The sequence below is a fragment of the Phaethon lepturus genome, unplaced genomic scaffold, assembly GCF_000687285.1.
Source record: "Phaethon lepturus isolate BGI_N335 unplaced genomic scaffold, ASM68728v1 scaffold29267, whole genome shotgun sequence".
Classification (NCBI taxonomy): Eukaryota; Metazoa; Chordata; class Aves; order Phaethontiformes; family Phaethontidae; genus Phaethon; species Phaethon lepturus.
The window spans coordinates 14,470-29,192 of record NW_010552988.1 but is presented as its reverse complement, the minus strand read 5'-3'; the positions used below and the strand labels follow the sequence as shown (position 1 = coordinate 29,192).

At 51.0% G+C, this 14,723-nt stretch overlaps 1 protein-coding gene across 1 annotated transcript; it reads right to left on the bottom strand.

The window, feature by feature from the left end:
• Positions 1-4,661: 4,661 nt before the first annotated feature.
• Positions 4,662-11,959, bottom strand: LOC104624118 (Krueppel-like factor 5). The gene is made up of 4 exons (XM_010291403.1): positions 11,432-11,959; positions 11,068-11,374; positions 8,179-8,238; positions 4,662-4,840 (listed from the first exon to the last, which is right to left on the bottom strand). Exons 1-4 carry the CDS (start codon positions 11,957-11,959, stop codon positions 4,662-4,664), a joined length of 1,074 nt encoding a protein of 357 aa, XP_010289705.1.
• Between the last annotated feature and the right edge of the window lie 2,764 nt (positions 11,960-14,723).

Below are 14,723 nucleotides of genomic sequence, written 5' to 3'. Positions count from 1 at the left end.
AAAGAGGATTTTCCTCATGAAAAACGTAGCTGAAATGCAAGACCTTTGGAAAGCAATAGGGAGTTGTTGATTTTAGCGTGGAATGACTCGTGATCCTGCAAGAGTAACGGGGCCAGGAGGCAACCGCGGGAAGCCGGTCACAAAGAAGATGCTGGAGAAAGCCGATGGGATCCTGCCAGGAGCGGCTTGCAAAGAGCTCGTCAGTGCAGCCTATCTATATATATATAGAGAGAGAGAGAGAGATGTGCGCGTATTTGTAGGTGTCGGCATATGCGCGTGCGGGTGCGTGCATGCAAAAGGCATGAGCTCAACAGCCCTCACTGAACCCCTGCCGGCTGTTTGCCTATGTACAAATGTGTGTGTATATACACACAAAAGTACACAGACGGCGATTTGGAACGCCGCGTCCCCGGCGCAGCACTTCCCCGTGTCCCCCCCGTCTCTTCTCTCATCCCCTCCGCCCAGCCCGGGGAAGGAGAAGGCTCCCGCTCCGCTCCTGCTCCCCCGACCCGCGCGGCCTGCGGATGCCCCCTTCTCCCCTCAGAGGGCAAAAAAATGGGAGCACGTGGTAGTAAAGGTAGAGGGGATTAAAAAAAAAAAAAAAGTCCCCTGCCACTCCTTTTTCTTTGCACAGCATTGCAACATCGCTTTGAGAAAGGGCTCGCCATTCCTCCGAAGCGTCAGCTTAGGCCACGTAACAACACCAACAGCGTTGCCCAGGGCTCCAGGCTTACACCGTGCACAGACCCTTCCCCTGCTCCGATACCCATTCTTCCTAATCCAACCTAAGAAAAAAGCTTTTTTTTTTTTTCCCCTTTTTCTTAAGCCTGTAAAATCAACACATGCACAGGCAGCAGCAGGTAAAGGCAAAAAGAGCATTTGCAATGGGAGGGAACAGAAGAACGACCACGTCTCCACGTGATAAAATTTTATTACAAAATATGAGATAGATTAATAGTTGCAGGGGAGTTTTGGGGAGGGGGAGAAGGGTTATGTAACAAACAAAAGCATCACCGGAAAAATAAACCTTCCACCCAAGTTTTCCAGGTCCCAATTTTTTTTTTTTTCACATTGTGTTCATCTCAGACAGTAAACGATCACGTTCGATCCACGCAGACCCGCGAAGAGATACAGTGCTCTTTTCTTATTTACAGCGATTATTTTTTTTCCCTGCTATGATACAAGGCACGGCAGAGCCGAGGCGCCCGCCGGACTAACGTTTGTTCTGCACCAAGCACGGGCTTGCAAAGCCTCCTGGGCTTGCAAACCTTTTCCAATGTCCCCGTCACCTAAGTGTCCCGGGGGACCAGGGACGGGAGGGACCTTCATTCAGGTGGGGTTCGCACACCCCAGCTATGTCGCTCGGCTCCGAGCCGTCCCTCCCGCAGCAAAGACGGGCTTTGCTCCGTCAGCATCACTCCCCTTCTCCCGGGGAATAGCTGCCCTCGGCCACGCAATGAAACGCAAGGCTCGAGGCTGTCCACTTCTGTACACACAAAAATAAGAGACATAAAAGCCAAGGCTTGCCGTGGTTTTCTTTCGGACTTGTTTTTGTTGGTTTTTTTTTAAAGTGTTGCCTTTGCACTAGTAGAGCATTTGCATGTCAGCATTTTCCATGCAGACCAGCGGTGCTGCTTGGGAAGCAGCACTGGATTGGGGTGGGTTTTTTGTTAAGACACTTCTTCCTCTGCCCCCACATCAAATTTAAAAAAAAAATAAAATAAAAAGAAATATACATACACACACACATAGACTATGTGAGGATGAGCAGATGCATTTTTTTCTGTAGTGAAAAAAAAACATTTAAAATTCCCCTAAGATTTAAAGCTGCTTGTTGGTTGTTTTGGCTTTGTACTGTTTTTCAGGAAAGGGGATTTCAGCAAAGGGCCCCATCAGCACAGCAGGGCAGGGAGAGATGGAACAGGAGAGGGGCGGAGGTTTCCTTCTCCAAAAAAAGAGGGGGGGCAATGGGATCCCTCTGAGAGGGTCACGGGTGAGGGCTAACCGCACCACCAGCCCGGTGGCACCCGCAGTGCATTGGTCAACCCTGTGCCTTGTAATTTGGCTCTCACATTTAGGAGGTTCAACCACAACAGATGCACCAAAAAAATGTCTTCCTGCGGGGAGGTTGCAGTTACAGCCGTGGGGGCTGCCGGCTCCCGGAGGGGGCACGGGCACGGCAGTGCCGCAGGCTTGCCATGCCAGGGCTCACCCATCGAGGAGCTGAACGGGCGCCAGCGGAGCAGGGTGGAGCCCAGCAGGTCCCAGCACAGCCATGCTGGGTCCCCACCAGCCCCATCGAGCCAGCCTGAGCTTCCTGGAGACACCGGCGGGGACTGGCTGAGGCATCTCCACATTACTTTGAAATTCCTTTGGTGTGAGCTCAACCCGCCCGTACCGGCAGACACGCACACTCCTACACCCTGCACCACCGCCGCTCTCCAAGGGGTTTTTCCATAATCAGAGACCTGCCCTGAGCCTCTCCAGACCCACCTCTAAACAGAAGCAACAGGTAAAACTGTCCCCTGCACAGAGGCTTCAGGCTGTGCCCCACTCCTACCCCCCATTTTTGGGGGGAGATGGCACTGCATGCCCTACTTGCTCGTGTGGCTCAACCCAACTTCAAGGTGAGGTGGGAAAAAGAAGGATCCCACAACACAGTGGTGGCATTGGCAAGGTCCTGCTCCGTTCCCTGAAGAGGAGCCAGACCCACAGCCAACAAGGTAGATGGCAAATGAGCCCATTTGCTCCAGCACCCACCAATCCCCAGCGAGCTGTGATGTCAAGCGATGAAAGAGTTGGAAAAAGGACGTGGAGGACATACACGTGGTTGCAAAAGCCTATTTATGACCCAGACTCTCCAATCCTCACTTGAACACGATGTGAAGAGGGTGCCATCATCAAACCCTCCAGCCCTAGTGCTGAGGTCTGGAAAGTCCTTCCCACGCACCGTTGGGGAAAGTCGCCCAAGGCGGCTCCCAGCATTTCGGTGGCCTGACTTCACCCCTCTACTCCCACCCTCCCTGGTGGCATGGAGAAAGGAGGAGGCTTCTTACCAAAGAGCCACACGAAGGGCTCACTGCAGTGCTGCACCACCAGCCCCGGGCACATCATCCATCCCAAAGCCTACACCACACCATGCACTCCCCACAACTCCTTCCTGCCACGCCAGGCCAGCATCGTGCACTGCAGGTGTGATCAGTTTTATTCATCCAAGTCAAAGGGCGACCAAGAACCCAGCTGCATTTTTTGACTAATGTGTGGTTGGGCAATAGCAAAAAAGGGGTGGCCTTCAAATTTCCACTGCCTGAAGATGCCGTGGTTCAGCGTGGCCTTTCAGTTCACGCTGCCGATGCGCATCAGTCTGCACGCTACTTAAATTTGTTCGAGGGAGAACAGGAGGACAGGGTGGAGGAAATCAATATTCTGTTGAACACACCAGGCCATTATTTGTTCCTGATTTATTTATTACCTGCACAGCTGCTGTTTAAACTGGCATGGCCTGGTTCTTGTTCTGCCTAACTTTAACCCCTTAAGACTTTGAAGAATGGCTGATGTGCCCCACGCACCACGGCACCCCACAGAAGAAGAGGGAAGGTGCCTCACGGAGCCCAGGGCGGTGAACCTGTGAGGTAGGTAACATGATTACAATCTAAAAAGCAGGATTTATTGGAATTTGTTTCAAAGATGCTTTTTTCTTTTTTTCTTTTCTGTCTGAACGTGATGAAATAGCAACAGCAAAGGACTGGTGTGATTGGCAATGAGTGATTCCTTGTGTGTGCGTTCAAGGCACGAGCAGAGTCTGCCCAGTGCTGTTGGAGAAAGGCACAGTGTATTCCGGGAAACCAGAGCCTTATCAGTGGCTTTTTTCCAGTCCCCTGGTGGCTTCAAGACCCACGCTGGTCCTCCCAGAGACACCTGAAGTCAATATTCACCTTGGAAGCAGAAATGCTAAGGACACAACCAAAAAACCTGGCCAAGCAGGGCAGATATTCGCAGCCCCAAGTGAGCTGGCTGCCAGGAAACCACAAGTGGGCTCAACGGGACACAGATGATGGCTTTGTCATCTGCTTTTGTGCTGTCCCTTGCTTGAAGGCACGTCAGGTGCATATGTCTTAGGCCCTTTCTTCTATGCCCCCACAGAGACTGGGGTTGTCATGTTCTCACACGTCAGAGGTGCCACATCCACAGCCACGCCATGGGGCAGTCCAAGAGGATTGCACCGGCAGCTTGAAGTGAGACCTCTCACGCACAGCCAGGCTACCAACCCATCACAACCCTCCTGGGGCTCACCAAAGGCACCACCCTGAAAGGGGTAAAAAACTCCCGAAGAACTTGAGACACAAAGGACAGTTGCTCCCGAGTGACAAATAAATAGCAGGTTTGCTGGAAGAAAGCCCTTTGGAATCCAAGGTCCATCACCCCGGTGCCGCCGGGAGCCTCGTCACAAGATCAGTCTGTAATTATAACTCTTTTAATGAGATTTCTTTTAAAACCAGAAACAGTTGGGTACAGGGTTTGCAGAGGGGGCTTGCCTGCCACCCCTGCCCTGCCGGTTGATCACAGCATGGGTTTGTTCCTACGTACAAGAAGAGGAGAGGCTCCTTGGGAAATAAAAGAGTTTCAGCTGCTCCTGGAGAAGTGATGAATGTAGGCGGCTCCTAGTTCTGGTGCCGCTTCATGTGGAGAGCCAGATGGTCGGAGCGGGAGAAGCACCGGCCGCAGGCTAGGCACTTGAAGGGCTTGGCACCCGTGTGCTTCCGATAGTGCCGGGTCAGCTCGTCGGAACGGGCAAAGCGCCAGTCGCAGCCTTCCCATGTGCATTTATAGGGTTTCTCACCTGTAGGGAAGAGCCACAGGTCACAGGCACAGCATGGCGCCGCCACGCAAGAGCCTATGCGGACACACGTCTGCCCGGCCTCCCAAACACCCGCCCCATCCTCTCAGCGATGTCCGTCCTTCTTGGGAGGCCCTGGAGGGCATCTGGGGCTGCCCCGCTGCAGAACAGGGCTCGTGGCCACGTTGACGCTTTACGCTACCAGGGTTCACTTGCTGTACACAGCCCATAGCTACCAAGGGACCGTAAATCGTTGAGCTGCAGTAACCAGGTCCTGTCCATGTGCCCCGCCCTGCTCTGCTTTCTAGGTTTGGTTTTTAGTGCTGTTCAAGTTCCTGTTGGATTTTGGAGCATTTCTAGCAAAAAAATTTTCTGAGGGTTGGTTGTTTGGGGTTTTTTTTTTCTAACTAAAAAGCCAAAAATTCCTATGGAAGGTGCTGTTGCTCATACTGGTGTGGGGGGCATCAGGAGGAAGCAGGGGGTTATGTAAATTTTCCTCAAAGTCTCACATCTTTGAAACCACCATCTAACGCTCTCTGTCTCAAAATCCAGCCCTGCAGCAGCTCTCCGCACACAAATCATTGTGTTTTCTTCAGAGCACTTGGGTGACGTAATGCCTCTGCCCTCTCCCCGCTCCGGCCCGTACACACCTATTCCCAAACTGAAATGAATTACATTGTGCAACTTCTCAGCCAGCTGGGAACTGGGCTGGAAAAGCCCATGCCCGCTTCCAACTCCCTGCGTGCCCAGGTTGTAGAGCTGAACCCTGGCTGCAGCCCTCTCCACGCATGGGTGTGGTGCTCTCAAATATTAGCCCTCGCTCTTAACAGCCTGAACAAGCAGGCAGAGTTCAGGGAATGTGCTGACTTTCCCGACCTCAAATATTTACCATTTCATCAGCCAATTGCCGAGCGCACCATCACGGCATGAATGCACGTACACATGCAGGATGCATGCACAGGCATGTGTGTCATGCTCCGACATGTTTCCCAGTGAACGGACGTTCCTCCCCGCAGCCTGTGTGCTAGGCAGGTGGTGGATTTGGCCAGGAAACAGAAAACATTCAGCTGCAGCAAGATCTATGGTGTCTTGCACGTATCGGACAAAATATGAAAGCACAGACACCTGAACCTGGAGGAGACTGGGCACCAAGACCACATCCTGCTCCCCAAAAAGGCCCTGGGGTCTGTACCACGGCGAGGAGATAGGTGTATTTTTATGGCTCAGGTAAATACAGAACTTAAAGCCAATTTACAAGCAGCATGCTGGATATCTTACGGCACGCTGAGGATCTCGGGGGTTTGTCAGCATTTGTGTTAGCTAAGACAAAGGCGGGATTTGCACTGCGTGGCCACAGACATTGTCCCAGCCAGGTCACCTGGCTGGGTCAACCCCACCAAGGCCCTTTAGTTTCAAACAATAACAGGTTGATCTCCAGGATAGAAACAAAATGCTTTCCATTGTCCCACGAGCTGGCTCCATCTCCCAGGACAGCACGGCAGGGCAAGCTCAAACAAAGGACCCAAACTGGCATTCCCAGCCCCCGGGAGGCGGGTGAGCAGCCACCGGGTTATATATTTAATCTCACAATGGCACCCAGGAAATGAATGGTGTCTCCAGGAGAGATGAATACAGCGCCAGCCCATAGCAACGGGCAAACCACAAGAAAAGATCTTAGAGATCATGTACTTCTCAGCTCAGCTGCCATCAAGCAAAGAATCGAGAGAAAGGGCATTATTAACCCTTCAAGTAATGGAGCTGAAGCGGCATCGAGCGTACTTAGCTGGCAGGAGTTGGGACAGGCCCCTCCGCTGCAGCTTCGGTTCTGTGCTCAGTGAGGCTGAGGCCTCAAAAGCAAAACACGAGGCTTCAAAATTCAGACACAGACACTCTGAGCCTGCCTGTGTATGGCTCTCTGGTTTGGATTCCCTTCTTTTTACCCACCCCACAACACTAACAGTTTTCTTGACTACTCAGGTCACAGCCTCCTTTGCCTCTCTGCCCTTCCCTCTTACAGCAAGTGACATGGAAGGAGGCAAACACACTTGGATTTCCAGCCCAATTACTGGGAAAACTGAAAAAATGACTGCATTTTATTGCATTCAAAAACTGCCCAAGTTTGCCTGGATACATCTTTATATTGTGACTTGTAAGGACGGTGCCTGTCTTAGATGGGTCGTGTCTCTGGGCACAGAGCTAAGACCCATGTTCTGAACAGAAGGGGAAAAGAGATAATTTAATTTTAAAGTGAGAGCCCTGCCGTAGCCCTGAATAACAGACTGCTGTTGTGACAAACGCTTATCACCACCCAACTCTCGGAGCCGGGACAATGTCCTTCCTGTTCCTTTCTTCCACCCCTTCCGTGTTATTCTCCAGCCTGCTCCTGCCCAGGCCCTGCCAAAAAATACTGTACCTCATGCACAAAGAAAAATTCTATGCTGGCTTGTTTGAAGGACTGATAAGATGAAAACGGAACAGAGCCAAGTGCAAGAACTGATTCCCAGCCTCAGGATGGGTTTTGTTCGTTGCTAATAAAAAAGAAAAGTGAACTCTGGGCCAGCTTAATTGCTTTCAGTAAAGATCAGTCCTTCTATAAAAGAGATTTATGAGGGCACTGATGGTTCCTGGACTACCTGGGGATCTGATAAAGTTTGAGGTATAATAAATGCCTTAATGAGAAGACCTGTGCTTGAATGCACATGTGCCACTGAGCTAGGTTTACCCATGGGAAGCTGGTTGTGGTGGGAGCTCCTCTATGCTAGTGACCCCATTTACACCAGCAAGGGCAGCCCACAGCACCCTTGCCCTTGAGAATGAGGGCACAGCCCTTCTTTACCTGTATTCAGAGCCCTTCCATATGTGTATTCAGCAGCTCCAGTGATGTACCACTGGCAGCTGCTAAGAGCACAAGCACTGGGTGCAAGTGGTCTGCATGGCTGGTATATATAGACATAGATATATATATGTCATATATAGGTATTTCTGTAGGCTAAGCAGGATCAGACCTGGCTAGGATTTGGGAGATCTCAAAAGAAGAGCTCAGAGTGATAGAGGTTTTGAGGGCACCTCCTCCACCCAATCCATCAACTCAAGAGTCTCCAAGACTTCTCCTAAATTCTAGACCATCCCTCCAGAAGGCAAGAAAGTGCACACAGCAGCATACAGTCACTATAACCAGTGCAACCATTGGACTTTTTTTAACATTAACATCAGCAGACTTAACTGTGCTCCCTACCCCAGTAACCACCCTAGATTAAGGTAATCAGCTCAGCTACATTATCACCGCCATTAACAGGCACGGTATTGGCTGGCAGAGTTTCCTGATGATGTGTTGCTCTTACCTGTGTGAGTCCTCTGATGTGCCTTCAGATGGGAGCTCTTGGTATAAACTTTTGAGCAACCTGCAAAAACAGAAAAGACACAACTTCCCTGTGAGAAACGGGCCCTGGCTCAAACAGATCCAGAACATTTATATTTCAGGTTAGGGACAGAGCAGGACTGAAAAGCACTCTGAGTAACGGTATGCAAATAAGCCTGGCTATACCCATTTTGTTTCAGCAGTAACTAAAGAGCATCTGTTCTCCAAGACAGACAGACCTTTACAACACTCCATCCTTTGCCACACAATCCTGACACCCATGGGCATTGCGCTGGGAATTAAGGGCAGGGGCAGAAGAGTCAGGCACAGACTTTCAAACCCCTCCTTCCTCAACCAGATCTTCCAGACAGGATGAAAACGTTAAATTCACCACCGTGAGCTGCTGGCTTTGTGCTGCCATCTGTCTTTCTGGATTCCAGACGTAGCTGATATCACTGCTGCAAGGCTGGAGGGAAGATGTGTTTTGTAATAGTCCCAGCCCTGGCAGATGTGGTAAAAATGTTCCAGGAAGCAGGAAATGGCAGGTACACTGTGGAGCCACAGCTTGGCTTTCAAGATCCAGAGTAAAGCCAGTGGGAAGTTTTCTCAGATCAGCGACAACAGGTTTAATCAAAGAAAGGTTCTGAACAGAAATACCATGACTTTGGCAAATGTTTCAACAACAGGCATCTCAAAATGAATCCTTGCTAGGCCCTTGTTTCAGCTAGAGAAAGCTTCAGAAGGCTTCTCATGCTGCCTTTGTGGCCCGGCTTCATTGTGTTTTGACAAGTATATTAAAAATATTAATTTGATTTTTTGATGACCTGCATAAGCAACATAGTCGTGTTTTTTGTTCCAGTGTTTCCACATAGCCTGAAGAAGCCTCTTGCATGAGAGCAGCTCTCCGCTCCGTCCTGCTCAGGAGGTGCAGGAGCAGTTGGCTGTCTTTCCCCTCCCCGTGGTAGGAGGGATAAGGGTTGGTGGCACAGTTCAGTTTTGCTTCTGATGGTCTGAAGCCTCGGAGGTCACTCACACTCCGGAGGGAGATGAGTCTACGTGAGACCAAGGACTGCAGGGCATGGAAACAAAGCCAGCCGAGCACCCAGAGCAGTCCTCAAACCCAGAGGGAGCAGCAGAGAGAAGCCGGAGCAGGGCATGGCTGAGCTTCACTTCCCCATGAGAGCACACAGAGGAAAAAGTGCTGGGGCCACAACCTGGAAACTTGGATCAGGGCTTTGCAAACAGGTCTCCCCTGTTCATCCAGTTACCGGTGTGAATTCAGCATGCCTCCTGTCGCTTCCTCACGCAGACCACGTCAGTAAGACCTGCTGCCCCTGCCATCAGTCCTGACTGGTTTCACCTCTAGCTGAACCTCAGCGTGAAGGATTAGAAGAAGCTCTCCATTGGCTCTGCACATACACACTATCGAGCCACCCGGTGTTTATTCAGCACAGGTTGTTTGTTTTGTTTTTTTTTCACCACAGATGTGTTCCTGCTTTCCTATGCAGGCCAAAACCGTGCTGAAAACAGGCGAGCTTTGCCTTGGTAATGTGTCCCACAGGATCAGACTCTTGCTCTGAGCGGTTCTGACAAGAGCGGAGGGGTCTGTCTCAGAGCAGTGGTCTACTTACACCCTTAGTCTCTCTCCCACCGTGACCAGCAGCAGGTAAAAAATTCAGCACAAGCGGTTAACCACAAGAACATGGGTGCAGCTTCTGGCTCAGAAAGTCCCTAATCTGCAAGTTGCCAGAGGGTGGGAAGGTGTGAGCACAGAAAGATCTCTCTAAACATGTCCTATTCTTATATACTTCCTCGGGTCACTGCTGGAGGCAGGATCTGGGCTAGACGGGCCTCTGGGCTGACCTACTACAGCTACTCTTGTGCCACGGAAAGAGCACATAAATCTTGCAGGAGGCAGTTAGGAAGTGACTTTCCTCAGTTCACACACACCCATGGGAAAACTGTTTGCTAATCCCCAATAGCTTGATGGCTGGGGCTCAGCCCAGGAAGTGGGAGGTGTGTGTCACTGTGCAAGGACTGCTGATTTTCAAGTCCTCACACTGCCTTCACTGGGGTTTCTCCCTGGGGAGGCAACTGTTTCTCTCTCCCATGGGGCATGAATGAGACTTTGCAGCTGTGGGCCCCACAGCCTCTCTGTGCCCAGTGCAGGAAACCCTACAAGACCTCCTCCTGACGAGGCATCACAGGTCTTTAGATGGACATGCTCAGGCAATGAGGTGACACACAGGGAACAGCTTCAGCTCTGGGCTGATCATTACCCTGAAACACATTTCCACACCATCCTGATGCAGTACGTGAAGCCACTGAAGGATATGACACAGAGATATTCATCTCATTACCTCTTTGGAAGAGGAGAACAGAGACTGTAAAGGTTGCTTATGGAAATTACTCAGTGGTTTGCCACTCATTACGGGAGAGTGGGAACAGAAAGGTCAGTGAGAAAGCCAGCATGGTTTCACCTGTGGAGAGCTGCTCAAGGTTAGGCAAGCCCTGAACAAAACAGGCAGCTAAGGCAGCAGATTTCCAGGAGGATTCCCGTGCTTTGCAGGACCTGTCTGCCTCTTGGAATCAGGCTTGCTTTTGCCAGAGCGTGAAGCAGAAAGGGAAGGGGAGGAAAAAAAAAAAGGCATCAGCTAGTGCAGGCAGGATCAACCTCTTCTACTCTCTTGGTGGTGCTAGAAACCCCACTTCCCTGGGGCTCTCCACCCAGCTCCATAGCTCCCTTCATCATGCAGACAGACAAAGTGATTTTGGATTAAACTCCTGCGGAGGCCCAAGGCAGCCCCCAACCTCAGTGTGTCAAGAAGAGAACCCCGCCAAAGCCAACCCAATACATCAACCATGAGCATACCTGGGTAATCGCAGTGATGGATTCTCCTTTTCTCCAGCTCAGGGTTGTTGCGTCTGTTGTATTTGGGGGGCTGCATGACAATGTGCCCTTGGGAGAGGGTCCCAAGGCCATTGGGGACTGGGGGGACCTGGGATGACTGGACCAACTTCAGTCCAAAAGTGGCTTCATAGGATGGTGGGGGAGAGATGGTGTTGATGAGCTCAGGTTGATTTTCTGGGCTGCCGGGCTGTGAGTTGGGGGGTGAAGGAGGCAGGTTCACCCCTGGAACAGCATAGAACTGCCCTGAGATGTTGAAGTTTCCCTGTCCCTGGGAGACATGGGGGTACTGCTTTACTGGCCCTCCTGGATGGACAGGTCTGTGGACCACACCGGACATGGTGTTACCTGTGGACATGGTGACACCACTGAGACTATTGATGGCTGTGGTGCTGTTGGAGGAGGATGTCAGAGTGGTAATGTCAGCGCTTCCATTGCCAAGAGGCATCTGGTAAAGCTGGGATTGCTGTAGATTGGTGGATAAGGGGATCTCAGAGGGCATCTCCTGCTTGATGAAGATGTTGTTCACTGCCACTGACTGGGGCATGCTGAAGACACTGGTGAAGTCGGGCAGGGTCTGTGTGGAGCCGGATGCAGAAGAACAGGGCTGGGCAAAGCTGGTGCCAGGCTCTGTTTTGATCTGTGGGAATGGCGTCATGGGTTTGGGTGGCCGGTAAAGTCCAGTGCGCAGGTGCGTTGTGTCTGGCAGAATCACATTGATGTTCACGCTGTATGGTGTAGAAGTGGGCTTCTCTGTGGAGAAGAACTCATCCACCACTGAGGCACTCTCCCGGCGGTACTTCTTGTCTGGGATCATTGGGATGGGTGGCACCTCGTTTGAAAGGTACTTATCCATTTCGGACCGTGCCTATGGCAAAAAAAACAGACAAGAGAACTTGTGAAGAGTGACCTTGACACACTGGTGATGGGAGTCCAACATTCAACAAGTACTTAAGCTAGCAGGAAATTGGGAGAGCTGCAAGAACGGCCCAGGAGTCACAGCCTGTGGTGATTTAGCTTTGGTCTCTGACTCAGCCACAGACTCCCCAGGAGTGAATCACTGTCCTCTGTCCCACTTCCCTCCTACCCATCTGCACTGATAACAAAGGGTAAGATAGGCAGAGGATGCAGCTATGAGAGAAATATAGCCTGATAAAGAAGAGCCAAACTTTAGGTACAAAGCTTTGGTCATACAAACATGGGAATTTAACACCAGAAATGGGATAAAATAAGAAACTCAGCTCCAGTTCAGCCTCACACTTTGTGCATGTTGGATCTACAGCCCACCTTAGACATGCTCACTCCAGTCTCCTTTAAGCTCAACAGCCTGAGAAGTATTGCATTTTACTCTGGGACAGTATCTTTAATTAGCTGAGAATAATTTGGGCTATAGCCCTAGAAATCTAAGTGATGTTGCCTCTTATTCAGTGGACTGTGAGCCTAAAATGGAAACTGCCAGGCATACTATTACTGTCTTGGTAAAGTGACTCAGCCCTCACCTAACCTTTGGTTTAGTTCTAGTTTTGTAGAGCCGTTTTTACAAGTCTGGGTCCTCCAAGCTAACAGGACCTCTAACTCAGACAATCACCACTTGCCAGGTTTCTTCCCCTCCTGGTTCATGTCTGATGCAGCATCCCACTGGATCCAGGCCCAATAATTCAGCAAACTGATGGAGCAATCCGCTAGGAAATTCATCCCCTGGCATTTGATGACTCAAGTTCTGCTCTTTGTGGTTAAAGATACCAGCGCTAATGCTCTTCTATAAAGTTTCAGCCTTTAATTATGTGGTTATCCATGTGTCAAGCTCATTGCAAAGCCCTCATAGACTCATTCATATGTAGAGGAGCTGGCAAAACCACCAGGTTTACCTGGCAGAGCCTACAGCGCACTTCAGGAGAGCAAGCTGATCTCACCCCACCCCTGCACGCTTGAGCCGAGGGTTTTACAACTCTGAACTATGTCACTGGAGTGCAATGGGCCAAAGTCATCCCTGCTGCAATTTCATTGCTCTTAACAAAGCTGGATGGGACCCAAGAGATTTCCTCGCCCTTTCCAGTGAAACGTATCACCTGTGCTTCCAGCTAATTCAAAGAGCCTTTGCACTTCTGCAAGCCATACTGGCAATGCATGGGTAAGCTGGCTTCCACCCAAATACAGGTAGATGCCACAAATACACCCTCTTCTACATGGGTGGATTTGGAAGTACTACGCTGCACTGGAACTGAGCACACAGCACTGGGACCGTGTTTTCTACGCTGTGCTCACTATGCTGGTGTGTGTACACACTGTGCTGTAAATCCTATCCAGCCTGATCGAATGTGCAGGCCCTGAAAAGTCCCTGCCCTCATTAAAGGAAGCTACGTATTGGCACTACAAGCTCACTCGTGTCACATCCTCACCTAACCGCCTCTGCTAAAGCCAGCACTGCCTCCAGCAACACCCCCCCCGCCACGCTCCAGTGAGGAGACCCTTGCTCAGACATACCCCAAAGCTGAGGCATCAGCAGGAGGGAGGGAAGAGAATCGAAGATGCTCAACTCAGTCCTTGCAGACTGGTCCAAACCCCTGATCTCCCCTCTGCTCCTCCCTGCAGTGTCCAGCTTGGGTTCCTGCCCGAGGGAGAACCATGCCAAAACTTTGGAGCTGAACCCTGTGTGCTCCTGCCATGTGCACCCACACTGGCATATTACGGTTACCCTTGGGAGTCAGCTTGCTCTAGGCAGTACCAGAGGCTCTGAATGCCATACATACCTGAGCAATGAAATGACCCACTTGCCAGGAGTGGGGGCAGGGGGAAGGTGTTGGATGCCTTTTACTTCTACACTTCCCTTATCTCTGGCATTTAACTTTCTCACCTTCAGTTCCCAAGGGAAGGTCTCCCTCCCTACAACTCCAGTGGGTCCTTATATGGCAGGTGGCCAGGCAGGTATATTAAATGTAGCAAGGCATGGAGGGCCCTAATTTCCTGTCTGCTGCCTGCCCCCCCACTTGGTGTTTCCCAGCCTCCTTTTCTCTCATAACCACACCTACCTGCAGAGCAAAGTCTTCTTCCTGTCATTCCATTAAAGCCTGATAAATCTACTCCTGATCCTGAGCAGCCCCAGCGTCCTGAGGACAGGGGGTGTTAAGGGGAAGCTGGTCAGAAGAGCAAAAGCAATGGGCTTTCACCAGACGGGAAAGGATACCAGCCCCGTCCGTAGCTGCAGCCCCACTGGTGGGCACAGGACCAGGAGGGTGGGGGCCCCGCCCCACTGGAATCCAGACTGCTGTAATGCTGCTTATTGTGTCACAGGTCGCCCACGACCCCGGGGACCCCAGCGTCCTTCAAAGAGGGAGAAGGGGCCATTTGCTTGTTTGTGGCCCAGAAACACCTAGCAACCCTAGTCCACTCTGGCACTGCTCCTGTTGGGTGCTGACACCCAATTCCAAGCCATTTCCCTAAGTATCTCGCAGTCAATGCTCTATCCAAAACCAACTCTTCTGCCCATGGTCAGCACAACTGGGATGACTAAGTGCTGACATGTCTGGGTGGGATCCAACTCAAGTGTCCTGAATGCAGGTGTCTCTATCTGGCTGTCACTCACAGCTCCTTTCACAGTCGGTGGGGATCCAGTTAATGGA

Coding starts and splice junctions, on each gene's coding strand:
- LOC104624118 (XM_010291403.1), bottom strand. CDS start 11,959: ATGGATAAGTACCTTTCAAACGAGGTGCCACCCATCCCAATGATCCCA. Junction 11,375..11,431: donor GTAACACCATGTCCGGTGTG/GTCCACAGACCT, acceptor CATGTCTCCCAG/GGACAGGGAAACTTCAACAT. Junction 4,841..8,178: donor ACATCAGAGGACTCACACAG/GTAAGAGCAACA, acceptor TCTTCCCTACAG/GTGAGAAACCCTATAAATGC.